We start from the raw sequence: 21,275 nt of genomic DNA on the forward strand, positions 1-21,275 counted from the left end.
CTTGGCAATCGCCATCGGATGCACCTCGGTCAGGTGCACCCCGTGCCTCTCCAGGACACGGTACATAAACTTTGTCAATGGGAACCTAAGGTTTCCATAAACAAAGAATGCAGCATATACCCCGATCTTGCCACTGGGGGCATCGTACACAGTCTGGTGAGATTCAGGAAACTCAGGCTCGAGAGACTCGAGCATGAACTTCCTGACGATGTACTGGTACTGATCGACAGGTAGAGCACACTGGCACTCGCCAGCAGTACTCCTATCGTCGGCTACAGCTTCAGCATCATGAGAAGACATTTTTGCAGAAAGAAGAGTGATTTCGGGAAAATGCTTGCCTGAAAAAGGGGAGTATTTGCCGGAAATCACTAAGAAGAAGAAGAAGAGAGGTGAAAGTGTGAATTGCAAATAACCCTCTTCCCCTTTATATAGTAATCGCAATTAATGCGGTGAATTTAATGCGGAGGAGAGAGAAATCGACAGTGCAATGAAACTATGACACGTGGCAAAAAGCAAGCTGGCAACAGCTGTTGAAAGGACGTGCCAGTAACTTCGCGGCCACGCGCCCGAAAAAACACGCCCACGCGCCTGAAAAAGCGACTGGAATGACCATGTTCTGTCACGTCACCATAACTTCCTGCACGTCCTGACACAGTCAGAAGAAACTGTCGCACGACGTTTCAGATGTTTGGATTGTTCTTATCCTTACCAACCTTTTGAATTTCAAAATTCAAAAAGATTCAAAAGTAAGCGGGAAAACACCCCTTACCTTGGCAACCAAGTAACCATAAGACGGACGCGGGTACAGTGTTAAGGCAAAACCCTTCACATACCTTGCATCCGCAGGGAATTGAAGCCAAGAATACCCCGGCAACAAAGTAACTATAAGACGGGTGCGGGTGCAGTGTTAAGGCAAAACCCTTCACATACCTAGCACCCGCAGGGAATTGATGCCAGGGGCACCTTGAAAGTAAAGTAACCGTAAGACGAGCGCGGGTACAGTGTTCAGGCAAAACCCTTCACGTACCTAGCGCTCCGCAGGGAATTGAAACTAAGAAGGATCTTCTGGGCAATGCTTGCGGAAACGGAAATAACATCCCCGCATAGCGGGAACGTCGAGAACTACATTGTTTGAGGCTCCAGGATGGAATTGGTGGTTTAAACATAATTGATCACTATGTTCAAAACCACTAAAACCTCAAGGAGAATCCACACAAGTGAGACTCAACGCTCCTGACTTGCGAGAAGGTTACATACCTACCCGCATCATACCCAAAGATCAAGCAAAAAAAAAAAAAATCGGGAATTTTTGCAAGTGACATTAGGAAACCCGCGGGAAGAATCCCCACGGAGAACCTTAAAACTAAACCCTTTTCAAAACCCCTTGCCTAAAGTCCAAAAGTTCACCTCACTTTATTAAACATTCGTGAGAAGAACATTGGACTGGGGGGACTTGAAGAGGTAGGTCCCAGCAGAGACCAGTTGGTCCCGCAAGACTCACCTTGAACAGGGACGTCTGCGCAAAGGCCATCTGCTCCCGCAGGACCCACCATGCTCATAGAATCTTACGCGCAGTACGCAAGCTGTACACGCAGGGAAAGCCTCCCAATGGTGAAGTACCCCGCCTGTTCCCGCAGTTGCGGATACAAGCCATCAGGGAAGGCTACCCGCAGACAGCAGGGCTACACGCACAAGACACTAGCTACTTCAGCAGTCACGTGAAGGAATGAGCAAGGCGGGAACAATCCCGCCCAAATGAGCCAGTCTGATTCTGAAAGATCTTTTGTACCATACCTACCAAGGTATGGATAGGACAGACGATCTGACCAGAACAGCCCATGAGCCAATCACAGGGTGACAGCTCACCGACAACAGTGCGAGGAGGAGCACCCTCTAGTACTGTTCCACTATTAGCCGCTGCCTACTCACCAACCCTTACTGTGGAGCATGCGCAGCCTACAGTTGGTGGAATAGTGTTACTGTTGGCCGTAACCTATTCACCAACCAGCATGGCCTGCGTACAATCCACAGTAAGTGGGACGTGCATAGTCTACAGTTGGTGGAATAGTGCAGCCGACTTTGTTACTGTTGGCCGTAACCTACCCACCAACCAGTATGGCCTGTGCGTAATCCACTGTTGGTTGAACAGGAATACTATTCAGCCGGCTGTACCTTCTAGAAAACCTACCTTCGGCTATAAATACTCCAACATCTTGGAATGGTAAGATCATCTGCTATCCAGTTATCTAGCAATCTCTTAATATACACTTATATTCAGAGCAACCTAGTCTGATTCTCACGCCGGAGGGTGGTCACAAGGAGGAACCCCCCCCCCCCCTTCTCAGTGACGAGCTTACGGTGTTTGTTTTGCAGGTCTCCTGAAGAACAGCCTTCTCAGCTAGACCTCATTCGTGGGAAACATTACTTAACCCCCAGATTATCTATAATCTGTACCGGGTCGCTTAGTGTTTCTTCATTAACGTTCAGGGCGTTAAAGCTGATTTGGCAAATGTTAACAAGTAGGACATCATTTCTTTCATGGGTTAAAGGGTGTTAATTACGAGATAGGTTAAAATATTGTCGGGCTTTAAAATCATCTACACCGGCTTTTATGTAACTATTAAATACTATATTGTCACCACTTAACCCCTGAATTAGTGTGATCAACGGTACAAAATTTGTCTTGTACACCTTTTTTTTTTGGAAATAAGTCTTTCCAGAACTTTATTTGGACATATGTAACATTTAAAAATCCCTTTTTAAAGGGTATGTATAAAATCTCTAATTTACACACATACTGTAGCTATCAAATAAAGATTTGGATTCCAGTGAGGAGTTCTATGATCATGCTAGCTCCAGCAAATTAGGCACTAAGTATCAACGTCTAAGTCCACAATAAATGTATGATGAGCCCAAACAAGAGATTTATGAACACCTATACTGATCATGGCATAAACCGATACCCTGTTTTCTCAAAAGGTAGAAACAACATGGCTTAGACCATGCCCAAAGCGCCCCCATAGCGCTGAGAACACTACCCCATTGGGCGCTATGGGTTGTTTTGAGATGGGGGGGGGGGCTTCCCACAAAGCGCTGGAAGAGAAGAACGATGGGGAATACGATAGGTGGTTATTTTATTTTATTTACTTTTTTTACAATAAGAAAACAATAATAATAAAATAATAATGGGGTAATGATTTGAATGACAATTATCCACTACACGGTCTTATGGCAAGAGGAATGCTCTACTAAACTACCTCAATATCCCCCAATCTCATAATGTCACGCCATACACTACCCTAAAATCTATTAAACAATGGTCCGCACACTCAACTACCCTAAATTTTTTTCCCGCTTAAACAATGCTATATTCTCCTCAATTTTATCGGTTTCTCACGATTTGGTACCCAGAAATGAACTTAACGTGACCCCTCTTCCCCTTATGATACCAAATCCAGGCATGACGAGGATATACAATTCTCCTCTTTTGACTTTTAGACGTCCACTCCATCAATCACCATTTAATAGGCTTTTGACCTTTTGAACACGTAAGCCACTTATTTATTTGTATATACATTATCAGTTTATGAATTCTTCATTTCATTGTCGCACTTTTCAACCCCTCAGCCGCCTTGTCTTCCTAAGTTGGAACATAACCCATCTTATAAGTTGCCTTAATTCAAAAGTTTGGTGACCCATCAACTCAACTCGTGGTTTGTGTTCTAATTCAAATATTCAATTCCTCAATTATTGGATTACTAAACCAAATGGCTTTTCAATGTAGAAATTGTTTCAAAAAACAGTAATCATTGGAAAATAAGATTACTTTATTTTAGAAACAACAAATAGAAATCATATTTAAACATAAAAATAACATTAAAATACAAACCAACAGAACATGGCAAGATGCTCGTTTATTAGTTTGATACAGCAAATAATTTCTGTTATCGTATTTTCATACTTTAATTTAATATTTATATCCTAAAATAATTATAATCTCAAAACACATGGCACACAAAAGTGATGCTATATCAATCAATGTGCTTTGTAACCGGCAGCTATGAACAAATTAACAGCTTTTACAACTTCTAAAAAGCATTTCATAATAAAATAAATAGAAAACATAAATAAAAACAAAACATCTCAACTTCTATAACCCTTACATACACGTATTCATCGATTCATTAACATGTCCGTTTTGCTAAGCGATTTGAGCGATTTCGAGTAATATTTTGTGTAAAGATTGCGGTTTTGAGAAAAAGGGGCAATGATCGCTGCCTTTGATCTTGAAAACGCCTTCAGGTGGATTCTCTCTCACAAGTTTTTCTTGAATGTCGGGTGAAAGTGCGTGATCTTCTAGTGTTTGGATGTAGAATCGTCGGCCATTTCCATATTTTTCTTTCGATAATGAGAGGCTTTGCATAATGGGACCAAGCGGAATGGGCCACATGGAAACCATAGCTAGAGCAATATCCTGCAATAAAGTCAACCGTATATGAAATGAAAAGGTCAACATTTTTATTATGTTTATCACCAGCGGTCAAACGGGTTTAAAGTTTTCCAAGGCACACTGTTTATGCGTACAACCTTCTGGACTTGTAAATGAGCTGAGCAAACACGAACGAAGCAAGTTCGTGTTGGTTTGTTTGACTCTAACTGAATAAACGATCGAACACAAACAGTTAAAGGAACCGGGTTTCCCTGCTCGTGTGTGTTCATTAAGAAAATGAGCATGTTCGTTCGTTTAACGTTAACCAAACAAATGATCGAATATGAACAAAACAAACAGAGTTTTCTTATTCATGTTTGTTCGTTAAGAAAATGAAAATGTTTGTGTTCGTTCAACGGTTCGAGTTTTAACCGAACAAATGATCGAGCACGAACAATTAAACGAACGTGGTTTTCTTGTTCGCGCTCGTTAGAAAATGAACAGGTTTGTCATTTGTGTTAGTTCGTTAACGGTATAAACGAATGGTTCAGGAACATAACTGAAAATAGATGCACGAATATAACTGAGCCAAAACTGGTTAAAAACTTAGAAACAATGTGTTAGGCCTGAAGGTTGTAAATCTAGATTAACTTATATATGGCCAAAAAAATTTAATAAACGTAAACGACGAACTTAAATAAACGTAAACGAACGCACATAAATGGATTTAAAATGAAAGAACATAAATGAAACAAAGGAGACATGTGTTCATGTTCGCTTGTTTGTTAAATAAACGAACACAGACAAACTTCTTGCCGAACAGTTCAAGGACTGTTCATTGAACATTCGGTTTGTTTACGGCCTACAACCTTCTAAATTGTTTCCCAAATATATTATAGATATTGTAATATTAAGTATAAATTACCTTTCCGGGAGATTGATTGAAATATAAACCGCGCATTTGTTGTTTTTCAAACATAAATCCAGTTGCGGGATTATCTTTTCCGTTTCCATGTATTAGAAAATTTGATTCCTTCATAAATTGTTCTGCAGATCCCAGCTGGGAATAATACATATTGTAAGAATAATTAAACAAAAATACGTTGATTTTGACTTTTGAGGTCAAACTAACTAGCAGTATGCTTGACCTTTAAAGTCAAAGGCTGCATCATTTACAAAATGTGAATCGTATTAACCAACTCTTTATTTCCAATACAATATAATTCAATATCACTTAAACTTCATTAAAGAAATAGCACGCAATATGAATTACGTTGATAAACCACATACCTGTTCAGCAAACACATCGAAGGGTTTTTGTCCATCAGATACCATCGTACCACATAAAAAAACCGCCTTTGAAATCTTTTGTTGAAAATGTTCCAACGCGTATGAAACACAAGCGCCACCACTACTATGTCCTACTAATATTACCTAAAGAAATTTAGCAAATAATACAAAATTACATCACTTAAAAACACATAACAAACAAGCATGCACAGTATATATCACACATATAGCAACGTTATTAGTAGGGCCTGGTATCGACAAATAGCAGAGCTATTGTTTTTATCATAAAAACAAATAAACGAACGAGGTTTTCTTGTTTGTGTTCGTTCATTTAACTTTAACTGAACAAACGATTGAACACGGACAATTAAATGAACACGGTTTTCTTGTTCGTGCTTGTTGGTTAAGCACATGAGAATGTTCGTTTGTTAATAATCTAAAGAACGGTTAACACCAATGAAAAGTAAACGTGAACATCAGTCTGTTGGGCCTAATAAACTGTATGAATATATAAAAAAACAAACACAAACTAACGTCTACAAATGAACATAAACAGACAAACATAAATGAATGTAAACGAACATTCATGTTCGTTTGTTTATTAAATAAACGAAACTTATATACCTTATCGTCTTCTGGTAAATTTTGCAAATAATCAATTAGCGGTTTTGAATATTCCTCAACTGTCCTGACATTATTCGTGTCTTTCAAATCGATCCCGGATCCAGTTAGATCTAAAGCAGTTGGAATCAATCCCGACTCCTCTAACAAGGCAATAGTTTTGTACCAACACCACGCCCCAAATCCTTCTCCGTGTATCAAAACAATTTTCTTCGTCTCAAGATTTTCCAAGAATTCGGGTGCCTGAATAAAAAAAAACATTTTAAAAGTGTGTTAGAATATTAGATAGATAGTTGAAAAACAATAAATTCATCACTATTTTTACCAAAATTTTAAAAAGAAACTGTTATGAAATTAAAGTTTCCCTATGAAGAAAAAGTAAATAATAAAGCAAATAAACTGACTTAAAAGCAAGACTTGGGCCCAAACTCGTCTAGACTCGAGCTCGGCTTGTGAGCAGTTTTTCAAGCTTTAATTTGGCTCGTGAGTAGTTTTTTGATACCGAGCTCGGCTCATTTCGAGCTCTATTTCTAAGGCTCGAGCCCGGCTGGTGAGTAGTTTTGAAAGCTCGGGCTCGACTTGTTTATTATTTATGAATTATTTTACTAATATTTATACTTATTTTTTTATATACATTTTATTTATAATTTTGATGTATTACATAATTTATAACATTTAATTATTTTTATCATAATTCTATACATAATAATAAAAATTATTATTATTATATATATATATATAATATTAATTAAAAATATTATAAATAATTAGGCCGTTTAAGCTCGCGAGCCGGCTGGAGTACGCCAACCAAATACGGGCTCTAGCTCGTTTAAGTTCAACTTAATTCGAGCTTTTAACGAGCCGATAAGCTTTTAACCATGGACCAGGTGACTGAAACTGAATAAAAAAGTCAACGCCAAAAAAGGCTACATGATTATGAAGATGCTACTCCTTTTTAGGCTATTCAAATCCCTAAACCAAATCCAATTCACTTTTCCATACACACCTTTTAGTTACCAAATTAATCATATTTAATATTAATAATTAACACCCACTGAAGAAACACTAAGTGACCCTGGGCAGATTACGGATAATCTGGGGGTTAAGTAATGTTTCCCACGAGGATGAGGTCCAGCAAAGAAGGTTGTTCTTCAGGTGACCTGCAAAACAGACACCGTAAGCTCGTCACTGAGAAGGGGGGGTTCCTCCTTGTGACCACCCTCCGGCGTGAGAATCAGACTAGATTGCTCTGAATATAAGTGTATATTAAGAGATTGCTAGAGAAGATAAGATAATGAGATATCAGATCATCTTACCATTCCAAGGTGTTGGAGTATTTATAGCCGAAGGTAGGTTTCCTAGAAGGTACAGCCGGCTGAATAGTATTCCTGTTCTACCAACAGTGGGCTACGCACAAGCCATGCTGGTTGGTGGATAGGCTGCGGCCGATAGTGACAAAGTCGGCTGTATACTGTTCCTTTACTGCCGGCTATGCACTGTTCCACCAACTGTAGGCTGCGCACGTCCCATAGTAAGGGTTGGTGAGTAGGCAGCGGCTAATAGTGACAAACAGTACTAGAGGGTGCTCCTCCTCGTACTGTTGTCGGTGAGCTGTCACCCTGTGATTGGTTCATGGGCTGTTTTGGTCAGATCGTCTGTTTTGCCCATACCTTGGCAGGTATAGTACAAAAGATCTTCCAGAAGCATACGGACTGGCTCATTTGGGCGGGAGTATTCCCGCCTTGCTCATTCCTTCAGGTGACTACTGAAGTAGCAAGTTAGTGCCTTGTGCGTGTAGCCTTGCTATCAGTGCGGGTAGCCTTCCCTGATGGCTTGTATCCGCAACTGCGGGAACAAGCGGGGTACTTCACCATTGGGAGGCTTTCCCTGCGGGTACAGCTGGCGTACTGCGCGTAAGGTCTTCTCTGAGCATGGTGGGTCCTGCGGAAGCAGTTGGTCGTTGCGCAGACGTCCCTCTTCAAGGTGAGTCTTGCGGGTCAAACTGGGCTCTGCTGGGACCTACCTCTTCAAGTCCCCCCAGTCCAATGTTCTTCTCATGAATTATTAATAAGTGAGGTGAACTTTTGGACTAGCAAGGGGTTTTGAAAAGGGTTTTTAGTTTTAAGGTTTTCCGTGGGGATTCTTCCCGCGGTTTTCCTAATGTCACGCAGAAATTCCCGACTTTTCTGCTTGATCTTTGGGTATGAAGCGGGTAGGTCTGTAGCCTCCTCGCAAGTCAGGAGCGTTGAGTCCCACTTGTGTGGATTCTCCATGGGGTTTTGGTAGTTTTCAACATAGTGATCAATTATGTTAAAACCACCAATTCCATCTTGGAGTTTCAAACAATATAGTTCTCAACGTTCCCGCCATGCGGGGATGTTATTCCCGTTTCCGCAAGCATGGCCCAGAAGATCCTTCTTGGTTTGAATTCCATGCGGAGCGCTAAGTATGTGAAGGGTTTTGCCTTGACACTGTACCCGCACTCGTCTTACGGTTACTTTACTTCCAAGGTATTCCTGGCGTCAATTCCCTGCGGGTGCTAAGTATGTGAAGGGTTTTGCCTTAACACTTTACTCGCACCTGTCTTATAGTTACTTGGTTGCCAAGGTAAGGGGTATTTTCCCGCTTTTGAATCTTTTTGAAATTTTGAAATTCGAAAAGTTGGTGAAAGGATAAGAACAGTCCAAACTATTGAAACGTCGTCCGACGGTTTCTTCTGACAGTGTCAGGACGTGCAGGAAGTTATGGCGACGTGACAGTATATGGTCATTCCAGGCGCTTTTTCAGGCGCGTGGGCGCGAATTTTCGGGCGCGTGGCCGCGAAATTACTGGCACGCGTCCTTTCAACAGCTGTTGCCAGCTTGCTTTTTGCCACGTGTCATAGTTTCATTGCACCTGCGATTTCTCTCTCTTCCGCATTAAATTCATCGCATTAATTGCGATTAGTATATAAAGGGGGAGAGGGTCCTTTGTAATCCACACTTTCACTTTTCTCTTTATCTTCAAAACGATTTCCGGCGAATACTCACATTTTCAGTCGAGCATTCTCTTGAAATCGTTCTCTTTTTCATACCTGCAAGATGTCTTCTGTTCACGATCTTGAGGCTACAGCCCAGGAGGCTGGGGTGTACGCCGAGAACCCGTCATCCACGTCCGACAAGGATGACAAGAGTACTGCTGGCGAGTGCCAGTGTGCCCTGCCTGTCGATCTATATCAGTACATCGTCAGGAAGTTCATGCTCGAGTCTCTCGAGCCTGAGTTTCCTGAACCTCATCAGACGGTGTATGATGCCCCCAGAGGCAAGATCGGGGTATATGCCGCATTCTTTGTCTATGGGAATCTTAGGTTCCCTTTGACGAAGTTTGTGTACCGTGTTCTGGAGAGGCACGGTGTACACCTGACCGAGGTACACCCGATGGCGATCGCAAAGATTCGCCACTTCGAGTGGGTGTGCCGGATTCTGGGCGTTGAGCCCTTCGTCGACCGCCTGATGACCTTCTACTCTTGGAGGTGCATCCAGGGGTGGTATACTCTGATAACCCGGATCAAGGGTTTGAAGATTTGCGCAACCGAGCGCAGTCTTCGTTCATGGAAGCGGGAGTTCTTTTATATCTCCGCTCGCGCCATCCCCCTTGCCATGAAGTTCAAGAATGGGCAAGCACTCCCCAGCCTTCACGCCTCCAACTACCAGGAGGCGGAATGGTTCTCAAAGATATCCCGAGTCCAATCTCCGGTTTACCGCTTTGCGGAGTCCGGGATGGTGATGCTCGGGATGAGCCGGGTGTGGAAGGATGCGGAGGCGCAAAAGATCCCGATCGTCCTTGAATACGGTTTGAACTCTGTCCCTTACGGTATGCTCTGTCTTCTTTGTTTATATAGGTTTGTCTTCTAACTGTTTTTCTTTTATTTCAGAGGGGAACGACTTGCAGTCGCTCCTGTATCCGCGGGAGGCTGATAGTCCCGCTCGGATGGGTACTCGTGCTCTAGATGAGAACGAGTTGCCCATCCTTGAACAGACGGCGGATCGGTTCGTGGAGGTCTACCCGCCAGGCCACGAGATCCTGAGCGCCAGGCGGCCAGGTAAGACGTTATTCAACCCTCGACCCCTCAATGCTGAAACCTCTGCTGGAATTCCTCTAATCTTGTGTTCTGATGAGGAATCCGCAGATGGTCCTCCGTTGGTGCGGAAGAAGAAGGCTGCCGGCGGGAAGGGGAAGGCGAAGGTAGCCTCCACTGCCGATCCGGTGCCTCGGTCTGATTCAGAGACCGAGAGCGAGGAGGTGGCGGGGAACCCTGGTGGTGATAAGACCACTGCTCCGGAGGCTGCGACGACTGTCACCTCCGGAGAGCCCAGGATGACGACGGTGAGCGGCGCAAAGAGGCCGGCTCCATCGGGTTCGTTCCCGCCTGTCCGCACTTTTAGGCTCAAGAAAACCCGTAAGTACAAACTTCCTTTATTTTTAACTTCATAGCTTTCCATCATTACTACTTATCTTCCTTGTGCAGGCGTGGATGCTACCGCATTCCAGGGTGGAGCGGGGAGGAGTACCTCCGGACCCATAACGGTAGGCTTGGTCAGCCTACCTGAGGCGACGACTCAGGCGGCTGCGCCTGTTTCAGTTGGTTCAGTTGCTCACCCAGTTGAGCCAACTGTTCCAACTGTGATGACATCACCGCCGGCTGTCAGTGCCATATTTACCGCATCTTTCACTGAGCCGGCGGTTACATTTTCTGCGGACTCCGCAGCGGCGACCACGGTTGTGAGTTCACCTACGGTGAGTTCACCTCCGTTGGTTTCTACTACCGCGGCGGCCTTCACCATGCCTCCTCCGTCATCGGCAACGACGGCCGATCCCTCAGGTATGCATGGGGCTTCTCGCCAACCTCTGCCTCCTTCCCATCTACCTGACCTCTTGGACGGATTTCCCTTGGGTTCAGGTGATGGGTTTGGCGGCTATCGGCCTGTTGTTGACCCTACAGGTGCGTAGGGTTCTTTTGGCCTCTTTTTTTTTTATATCATCTTTTCCTAACTGCTTTTTGGTTTTTGCAGTGTCGGATTCCAATGAAGTGTATGTTCCACGATGGAACATCCGTCGAGGAACAACCCTTCGCACACCTGTGGAGTGCGTGGAGTGGGCTCGTCACGCAGCTCCCAGTGGTGCGTTGGGGGAAGCCATGGCTAGCTACCAGGAGGGTAGGCTAACCAATGAGCTTCGGGTTCTCCTGGCCCGAATGCAGCCGCGCGTCGAGCTGCTTTGTCGTGAAAACGACAAGTTAAAAGCAGCTCGTATCCAAGAAGTAGCTCAGGCGCGGGCTGTCCGGGAGGAGAATAGGAGGCTCTCCGCCGCTGCTGCGGAGAAGGAGAAGGCGTTCAAGGCCCTTGAAGTTGAAGTTCAGGCCCGTCTCGAGGCCCGTTCCAAGGCTGCCCAAGCTGTTAACGAACAGCTTCGGCTGGCTAAGGAAACTTCTCGGAACGCAACTGAAAGGGCCACCAAGGCTGAAGCTGTTGCTGAGCCTCTACGCCTCGAGAATGAGGAACTTAAAGCCAAACTAGAGGCGCTCCAACAAGCTCATGATGCCTTGGCGATGGAAGACGCGAATAGGCTCCAAGAGATCCTGGACCAGAGGGGGGTGCTTGACCAGACTGAGCGGAAGCTAAAGGGCGTTGAAGAGGTTGCGGCTAAAGAAGTGTTGCTTGCCAACCTCAACAAAAGTGAAGCCGAACGCGCCCGTAACTAAGCTCAAGCTGCCCTCCAGGAAGCTCTGGTTACCAAGGAATGGCTTCTTCGAGAAGCGTTGTCTCAGGTATGCGTAATTTCATATCTTTACTCTTTTCTTTGCACATGGAAGAGATTTTAACACTTGTATTTTTTCTTGTAGGTTGTGCATCGAGTCTTCACGGACACATCATACGATGATGCCATGAGCGCAGCCCTCAACGCTTCTCATGAGGATGGGGAAAAGGCCGGCTTCCTGCTTGGTCTAGGGTTCATTGAGAAAGGCGTCCCGCCTTCCAACTTCCCTATGTACGATGTGGATACTGAAGCTGTTTATGACCAAGCAGTGAACCAGTATGCCGCCTTCTCGCATCCGGTGGTGGAGAAGGTGAACGAAGTTGCTGCTGCTGATGATGGGCTAGCTATCCTTAAAGCTTTCCTTGAACCGCCACGCTCTACTGATGGTGCGGGTCCAAGTGGAAGTGGTCCTGAAGCTTGATCCTGAAGATCCCTTTCCACCATTAGCGTAGATTTTTGTTTTTGTATAGCCTTTTGTATGCGGGTATGCACCCAGCAATCTTTGTAATATTTGAATTTTGATGGAATAAAGATTGTGTTATTCCTTGCCTTGTTTATTTTACGCATGTTTTGATTTAACTTAGCAATTTCTTTAGTACTTAGATAAGTTAACTTTTTAACGTGGCAAATTATAAGTTTGTTTCCCTTCCTCTTTCATGACTGTGCGGGTATAACCGTCACTTACACTTAGTAGGATGGCTTATCTATACTTATATCTGACCTGCGTGGAAGTTTTCCTCATCTTTCCCTTTGAAATTTTCTAAGTGTTTAGAATAAGTTAACCTTTGAACGTGGTAGATAATAGGTTGAAGTTTTGCCTCCTTGTTCGTGATTGTGCGGGTAAGACCGTCACTTGCACTTAGTAGGATGGCTAAACTTTGCCTACATCTGACCTGCGTGGAGGTTTAATTTAAAACTTTTGAAATTTTTACGTTTTGTGTTTATGCGGGTTTTGCCGCCTTCCACACGTAACGACTTACTTCTTCCCATATTTATGCGGTGAATACCGGCACATCAGTGTGGGAAGTTCATAAGTATAAAGGTAAGGCTATCAACACATTGTGAAAGGAGAATCATTTTCATTAGAAGTGGCTCTAGGCCTTTTCTTTACAAGTTTGGAATTGATCTACATGTAACATTTGCGTAATTGAGCTCCATTCCATGTTCTTGGGATGGGAGTGCCATCGAGCCTTTCGAGCCGGTACGCGCCCTTTCCCAGAACTTATTTGATAATGTATGGCCCTTCCCAGACCGGGGCCAGTTTTCCTGGGCGTTGTTGGTTCGAAGCCTCGTTGTTACGCAGTATGTAGTCTCCTACATTGAAGTTGCAGAGTTTTACCCGCGTGTTGTAGTACTTTTGCATTTGTCGCTTGTAGTTCTCTTCACGCACTGCGGCTAAGTCTCTGCGTTCCTCGGTTAGCATAAGGTCTAACGTCTTTCCGCATCATTGTCTTTTGGCTGAATTAAGACCCTTGGTGAGGGTAAACCAATTTCGACCGGGACCATGGCTTCAGTGCCATAAGTGAGACTGAACGGGGTTTCTCCCGTACTGGCCTTTTTCATCGTTCTGTTTGCCCAAAGGACGTGCGGAAGCTCGTCCACCCAGCCGGATCTGTGTTCCAAGAGTCTTTTCTTTATGCCTTCGACGATGCTCTTATTTGCTCTTTCTACCTCACCATTACCCTGCGGGTGCGCCACTGAGGTAAAAGTGTGGGTGATTTGAAGTTCTTCCAGCCACTTTTGTAGCTTTTTGTCAGCAAAGTTGGTGCCGTTATCGCTCACCAAATTCTGTGGAAGTCCAAAACGACAAATAATAAATTCCCAAATAAATTTTTTGATATGTTTCGCGGTTGTTTGGGCTAAGGGTTTTGCTTCTATCCACTTGGTGAAGTAGTCGATGGCTACCACTAGGAACTGAACACTTCCTGCTGCTGTAGGAAATGGGCCTGTCACATCGATGGCCCACTTCTGAAATGGCCATGAAGAGGTGACTGGAACAAGTTCATTCTTCGGGCGATGCGTGTTGGGTGCGTAGAGCTGACAAGACCTGCATTTTCTGATGTATGCCAGCGCATCCGTATGCATCCCCGGCCAAAAGTATCCCGCGTTGTTTAGCTTAGCTACAACAGCGCGTGGACCTGCGTGTACTCCACAGATGCCTTCGTGTACTTCCCTTAGGAGGTAGTCAGCATCTTGGTTGTCCACACATCTTAAGAGTGGGCCAAGAAAGTTACGTCTGTAAAGGATGTCATCGATGAGTTGATAATTCAGTGCTTTACAGCGTAGTTTTCTTGCCTGTGTTTTTTACTCTGGTAGTGTACCTGCCGCAAGGTATTTTATTATTGGTGTCATCCACGTTTCTGTGCCGGTTTGGATGACACAAATTTCCTTGTGCGGGACCGAAGGTGCCTCGAGGAGTTCAATGCGGATGTCCTTTCCCAAGTGGGTGAAGGCTAATGATGTCCTTTCCTTGTGCCGGTTTGTTTTCACTACGCTTGACGTGTATGATTTTGCAATCGTTAAAATCGCGCATAAGGGTTTTTGCTTGTGCGAGGTACAGGGCCATTGTGTCGTTCACGGCCGTGTACGTCCCGTTGATTTGATTGGCTACTAACATGGAATCCACGTGGGCTTTCAAGTGTTTCACTCCCATCTTACGCGCAATTCTCAGCCCGGCCAAGAATGCTTCATACTCGGCTTCGTTATTCGTACTTGGAAAATCCAGTCGAATAGCGTAAGTGTATTCTTGGCCTGCTGGGTTGGTTAGTTTCAGCCCTGCGCCTGAACCCTCGTTACTGGCTGCTCCATCAGTGTAGAGTCGCCAGACATCATTGATGTCCTGTGCTGGAGAGGGTTGAGCCTCTTCCTGGCACTCTTTTTCCCGCGATGCAGGCACTTCCGCAATAAAGTCGGCCAAAACCTGGCCTTTTATGGCTGGTCTTGGCTTATACTTTATCGCGTATTCCCCCAACTCAATTGCCCATTTGGCTAGACGTCCCGATAAATCGGGTTTGCGTAGAACGTTTGCAAGTTTGAAGTTGGAGAGAATGGTGATTGGGTGACCCTGGAAATATCGTCTTAACCTGCGTGAAGCGTGTATAAGTGCTAAGACTAATTTTTCGAGGGTAGAGTACCGGGTTTCTACGTCTGTTAGGATACGGCTGACATAATAGATTGGCATCTGGATGCTTTTCCGTTCAACTAGCAGGACCGCCCCGGTTGCTCTATCTGTTGCGGAAAGGTATAGGATTAACTCCTCTCCCGCTTTTGGTGCCGTGAGCGTTGGGAGTTCGATCAAGCGTGACCGAATCTCCTGAAAAGCTGCTTCCGCTTCTGGTGTCCAGCGGAAGTGCGTTTTCTTTAAACAGTTTCTCAACGTTGACACGAAAGGAAACGACTTATCCGTGTGGTTTGCCAAAAAGCGATTAAGTGCCACTAGTCGTCCATTCAGTGTCTGAGCCTGTTTGATGGTAGTAGGTGATTCCATTTTGATAATGGCTTCGACCTTTTCAGGGTTCGCTCTGAAGCCATCTTTAGTGACGATGACCCCCAAGAACTTCCCTTCTTCCATTCCAAAGGCACACTTGCTCGGGTTGAGTTTCATGTTTATCTTCCTAAGCGTGTTGAAAGTTTCTTCGATGTCTTTCAACATCGCTTCTGCGTCAGGGCTTTTGATGACCAAGTCATCCATGTAGACTTCCAAGTTCCTCCCAATTTGGGCATGAAACTGGTTGTCCATCAGGCGTTGGTATGTGGACCCGGCATTCTTAAGTCCAAATGGCATCATTTGGTAACAAAATGTGCCATCGGGCGTCCGAAAAGCGGTTTTGTCCTGATCATCAACGGCCATGTGGATTTGATGGTACCCCTTATACGCATCTAGGAAGCATTTAAGGCGAAACGGTGCTAACGAATCCACCTTAAGATCAATTTCGGATAACGGATAACAATCTTTGGGGCATGCTTTGTTTAAGTCCTTGAAATCTATGCACATGCGCCATTGTTTGTTATTCTTCGGTACCATAACGGGATTTGCAACCCATGTTTGATATCTGCTAACGCGTACGATGCCTGCGTCAAGGAGTTCCTTGACTTGGGTTCTACACGCGTTAGTTTGTTCTGGCCCCATTACTCTGCGCTTTTGTACGACTGGCGTAACAGCCGGATCGCACTTGAGCTTATGCTCTGCCTTACTTCGGGATACACCAGTCATGTCAGCTGGTGTCCACGCGAAGATGTCAGCGTTTTTCTGTAATAAGCGTTTGAGTAAGGTGCGTGTGGGATCAACAACTGTTGGGCCAATGGAAACGGCCTGGTCAGGGTATTTGCCGTTGAAGGCCCATCTTTCCGGTTCGGTGATGGTTGGTTTAGCCATCTTTGGTTTGGGTTTAGATGAGACAGATGCGATGCATACCTGGGGAATGCCGGTGATCATCGCTACACCCTCAGCTGTTGGCCATCCCATCATGCCGTGGACTGAAGATACCACGGCGTTGAATCTTGCCATCCCGTCTCTTCCGAAGAGAATGTCGTATGTGTGGTGTGGCTTCCTCATCACGACATAATCCACGTCTTCTGTGCGTGAGTGATTCCCGTCCGTAAGAGTGACGGGGAAAGATAGGATACCCAGGGGGGTGTTTGTGCTGCCGTCGAACCCTTCCATCGAGGCGTAGATCGTTTCCAGGCGTTCCTTGTCTTCGTCATCTAGCTTGTCGAAGAACTGCCTGTACATCACCGTTGACGAGGCGCCGTTGTCATCAAGAGTGCGAGAAGTGATGTAGTGCCCCAGCTGGCTTTTGATGACGATAGGGCCTTCTTTGCTGGGTCCTCCTGGCTCTCGCGGGAAGCGCACCTCAGCTTCCTTCCACGCGCATGGTTCTGTCGCTCGCCTTTTTCTTCCTCTGATCTTGCCATGAACCATGTTGATGCTGATGTCAACGGGCTTTCGTCCGTTGCCTCTGTACCGGTTATCATTCCTTCCTCCATTCTTGATTGATGCCACAAGGTGTGCAAGTCTTCCATCCTTGACGAATGTTTCAACAATGTCCTTCAAGGATGTACACTCCTCCGTACTATGACCTTTTGTCCCGTGGAAGTCACAGGATTTGTTTTGATCCGCATTAGGTCGCTGCCCGGATCATTGGAGCTTTTGGCCATGGTAGTTTTTCGGTGGCAAATATCTCCGTGACGCTTTTGGTGAGTGGCGTCCACCGGTGTTTTCGGCTTGAAGGGTGTGTGTTATCTCTTCCGCCAACAAGAGGGTGAGAGCTGGATGAGGTGTCAAAGTTTACCCTTGACTGCCAAATACCTAGCTTCCTCTTTTTGTTCTGCCGGGCGATCCGAACATTGTTTTCTCTAGTCCTTTGCGTGTAGAGGTGTGTACTCTGGGGAAGATCCCTTCCCAGTTGCTTCTCCGTCTCGGCAAAGCGCTTGGCCGCCGTCATGATGGCATCCCATGTCGATGGCATGCCGTCCTTACCCGTCAATGTGCGGATAAGCTCTGGGTATTCGGCGCCCTGGATGAAAGCGGCGCGAACAAGATCTTCACTTATGTTGCCCGGACTCAGCTTTTTGGAGTTGAAGCGAGTAATGAAGTCTAGTAAAGATTCATCCTCCTCTCTAACGCAGTTGAGGATCGTCCACTGTTCTTCAGTATATTTCCTCTGTTGGCTGAAGTGTTGGCTGAACTTGTTCTGAAAGTCCGCCCAATCATAGATGTGGTGGACCGGTAAACGATCGAACCATGCCCTGGCCGCTCCAACCAGAGTCATCTGGAACATATAACACCACGTGGGTTCCGTCCAGTTACTGACGGTTGCCCCCGCAATGAATTTGTTCAAGTGGTCGTCTGGGTCGGATAGACCATCATAAGTGCCGATGTTGGACATTTGTTTGGCACTTCTCGGGGCGATTGCTTCCGCAATGTCCCTTGCAAACTTGGACTTTCCTGCATTTGCAGCAGTTGGTCTAAAGGTTTTGGAGAAGTCACGTGGGTTTCTCCCCGCGTTCGTTGGTTTAAAGGTTTCTCCAAAATTCCTTGTCGGTTGGAAGTCCGTTTCCTTACGCTTTCTTTTTGCCTTATGGCGAGGGTTTGCGTCGGTATCGGATTCTTCCCGCTCGTCGTCCGAGTACTCGCACTCACTGTTCATGTTGAGATGTTGGCGAGTACTGCCGAATTCGTCAGCCTCTTGAAGTGAACGCAAGCGTTCATCCAACTCAGCTTGGAACTCTTTCTGACGTGCTTCTGCCCCACGCCTTAACTTGATCGAGTGTTTGGCGAGGGACCCTCGTCCGTTTCTCCAACTGGGTATCAGTGAACCCCAGTGAAATATTGTTTACCGCACTTGTCCCGGCTTGGGTAACCGGGGTAGTGTTCGTAAAATTTGTATAACCGCCGGTGTTCCCCCCAGTTGTTGGGGTTGTGGTTACCGGGTTTCTTGGTCACTTACTGGCTTTGGGACCGGAGTAACGTTAACCATTTCTTCAGAAATTTTGAAAAAACTAAGAATTAGTTCTAGCATTTATGCACGGATGGCGCCAATGAAGAAACACTAAGTGACCCTGGGCAGATTACGGATAATCTGGGGGTTAAGTAATGTTTCCCACGAGGATGAGGTCCAGCAAAGAAGGTTGTTCTTCAGGTGACCTGCAAAACAGACACCGTAAGCTCGTCACTGAGAAGGGGGGGTTCCTCCTTGTGACCACCCTCCGGCGTGAGAATCAGACTAGATTGCTCTGAATATAAGTGTATATTAAGAGATTGCTAGAGAAGATAAGATAATGAGATATCAGATCATCTTACCATTCCAAGGTGTTGGAGTATTTATAGCCGAAGGTAGGTTTCCTAGAAGGTACAGCCGGCTGAATAGTATTCCTGTTCTACCAACAGTGGGCTACGCACAAGCCATGCTGGTTGGTGGATAGGCTGCGGCCGATAGTGACAAGGTCGGCTGTATACTGTTCCTTTACTGCCGGCTATGCACTGTTCCACCAACTGTAGGCTGCGCACGTCCCATAGTAAGGGTTGGTGAGTAGGCAGCGGCTAATAGTGACAAACAGTACTAGAGGGTGCTCCTCCTCGTACTGTTGTCGGTGAGCTGTCACCCTGTGATTGGTTCATGGGCTGTTTTGGTCAGATCGTCTGTTTTGCCCATACCTTGGCAGGTATAGTACAAAAGATCTTCCAGAAGCATACGGACTGGCTCATTTGGGCGGGAGTATTCCCGCCTTGCTCATTCCTTCAGGTGACTACTGAAGTAGCAAGTTAGTGCCTTGTGCGTGTAGCCTTGCTATCAGTGCGGGTAGCCTTCCCTGATGGCTTGTATCCGCAACTGCGGGAACAAGCGGGGTACTTCACCATTGGGAGGCTTTCCCTGCGGGTACAGCTGGCGTACTGCGCGTAAGGTCTTCTCTGAGCATGGTGGGTCCTGCGGAAGCAGTTGGTCGTTGCGCAGACGTCCCTCTTCAAGGTGAGTCTTGCGGGTCCAACTGGGCTCTGCTGGGACCTACCTCTTCACCCACAAAAACCCAAAACCAAAAAATCAAAACTCACCAGTTTGTGCTGTTTGGGTGTGGTCAACGGCGGATCGGAAACAGGATTACTCCGGCGACGGGAACTGGTGGATTCAACCCTGCGAGACATGGACCCTTCAAACCGCTGAGACGATTGGTGGTGTTGAATTGCTAAAGACAGAGCTTGCATATGCAATAGCTCTTCGTCTGAAGGTAACTTGCGCTGTGATCGGTTTGTGGTGCCGAATCTCCGGCTGCTTTTGGACCCATTGTTGGAAGTCTTGGTCTTGCAGCTGAATCGATTACCCATTTGGTGTTGGGTGTTTACAGAGAGGGTGGGTTGCGTATAAAACAAAAACAAAAACAAAAACAAAAACAAAATTATGAGAATTGTATATGTATAGTTAGAGTATTTGATTAGGGTGCACAGGGAAAGAGAAAGAGGGGGATTAGGTGAAGGTACAGTGAGACTTTAATAGGATATATTAATAGGGGAATTCTAGGACACAACCTATTAACTGGGCCGTATTGTCCTTCTACGAGACGTATAGAGGGTATCTGGACGTCCTCAATAGGACACTATTAATAAATAGTCGGGAGACCTTTTGTGACGAGTTTAAAGTTTTTCGGTTTTGATGTATCTGTAATAAAAAATAAGAGTAAATCTAAAAATATTTTTGTGGGGGGTGGGGTTGGCACCTTCAAGTGCGCTCGCCTAGTTAGAGTTTTTAACACCCCTGTCAATTAGGGTAGCGGTTGAAAGATGGTGAATCAGTAAATATTAACCGATGAAGCAATATGAGAGAGAGCGAGAGAGTGGTGTGTGTGAAGAGGAGAAAGAGAATATTAAAATGACTCAGGGTAGTTCATAGTAATTGACGGGTAAAAATAAGGTGGTGTTGCAGGATTGGTGAAATCTTAGAGCATTCTCATCCCACCCTCTATCCCTAAATCAAAAATTACACTAAAACTCACTACATTTTCTCTCTCTATTTCAATTAAATAATACTTTTTATACATTTTATCATTACCTTTTCACTTTCCTTCACTCACAACCACTCTCAAAATATATTAAAAAATTATAGGGGATGAACAGTAACTTTTCAAATATACAGAAAAATTACTACTTTCTCTAAAATATAAAAACTCTTCACTCACAACACCCTAAATCACTCTCTAAATTATAAAAACACCCCTCACATAAAATGAGAGGTGGGATGAGAATGCTCTTAGGGTACAACAGAGTACTCTAGGGAAGCCCCCCCACCCCCCCCCCCCCCCAACAAAGCAAAAGGGTATCGAAATGTGCTCGCTTTGTTGTCTTTTGTTATATAACGTTCAAACTCACGATACCAAACTCGCATGGTGCAGAGGGTACCAAACGAAGAATAAAACCTAGAGAATATAGCGTATTCTATTAATTGGTTAGTTAAATATGTGAGTTAAAAATAAAGGGAATAAAAACAAATAAACTTTAAAAGTAATAGAAAACTATAAAAGGTTAAAAGATAAAAACAAAAGGAAAATAAAAAATATGGTTAATGTAGATGTAGATTAGGGGTATGTTTGGTTGGAGATAATGGAATAAAGGGGGAATGAAATGGAAGAAGGAATGGAATGGACAAGG

General features: G+C 45.0%; 1 protein-coding gene across 1 annotated transcript; it reads right to left on the reverse strand.

The window, feature by feature from the left end:
- Positions 1 to 4,133: 4,133 nt before the first annotated feature.
- Positions 4,134 to 19,965, reverse strand: LOC143582200 (putative methylesterase 12, chloroplastic). The gene is made up of 5 exons (XM_077064821.1): positions 19,689 to 19,965; positions 6,344 to 6,583; positions 5,720 to 5,863; positions 5,355 to 5,489; positions 4,134 to 4,474 (listed from the first exon to the last, which is right to left on the reverse strand). The coding sequence occupies exons 1-5, from the start codon at positions 19,956 to 19,958 to the stop codon at positions 4,202 to 4,204; spliced, it is 1,062 nt and encodes a 353-aa protein (XP_076920936.1). The 5' UTR covers positions 19,959 to 19,965; the 3' UTR covers positions 4,134 to 4,201.
- Positions 19,966 to 21,275: the final 1,310 nt, after the last annotated feature.

The sequence above is a fragment of the Bidens hawaiensis genome, unplaced genomic scaffold (assembly GCF_021521415.1).
Source record: "Bidens hawaiensis isolate Kalapana, Puna unplaced genomic scaffold, B.hawaiensis_p1.1 tig00031489_1, whole genome shotgun sequence".
Taxonomy (NCBI): domain Eukaryota; kingdom Viridiplantae; phylum Streptophyta; class Magnoliopsida; order Asterales; family Asteraceae; genus Bidens; species Bidens hawaiensis.

Coding starts and splice junctions, on each gene's coding strand:
- LOC143582200 (XM_077064821.1), bottom strand. CDS start 19,958: ATGGGTAATCGATTCAGCTGCAAGACCAAGACTTCCAACAATGGGTCC. Junction 6,584..19,688: donor CACCCAAACAGCACAAACTG/GTGAGTTTTGAT, acceptor TTTTTTATTCAG/GCACCCGAATTCTTGGAAAA. Junction 5,864..6,343: donor ATTTACCAGAAGACGATAAG/GTATATAAGTTT, acceptor AAATTTCTTTAG/GTAATATTAGTAGGACATAG.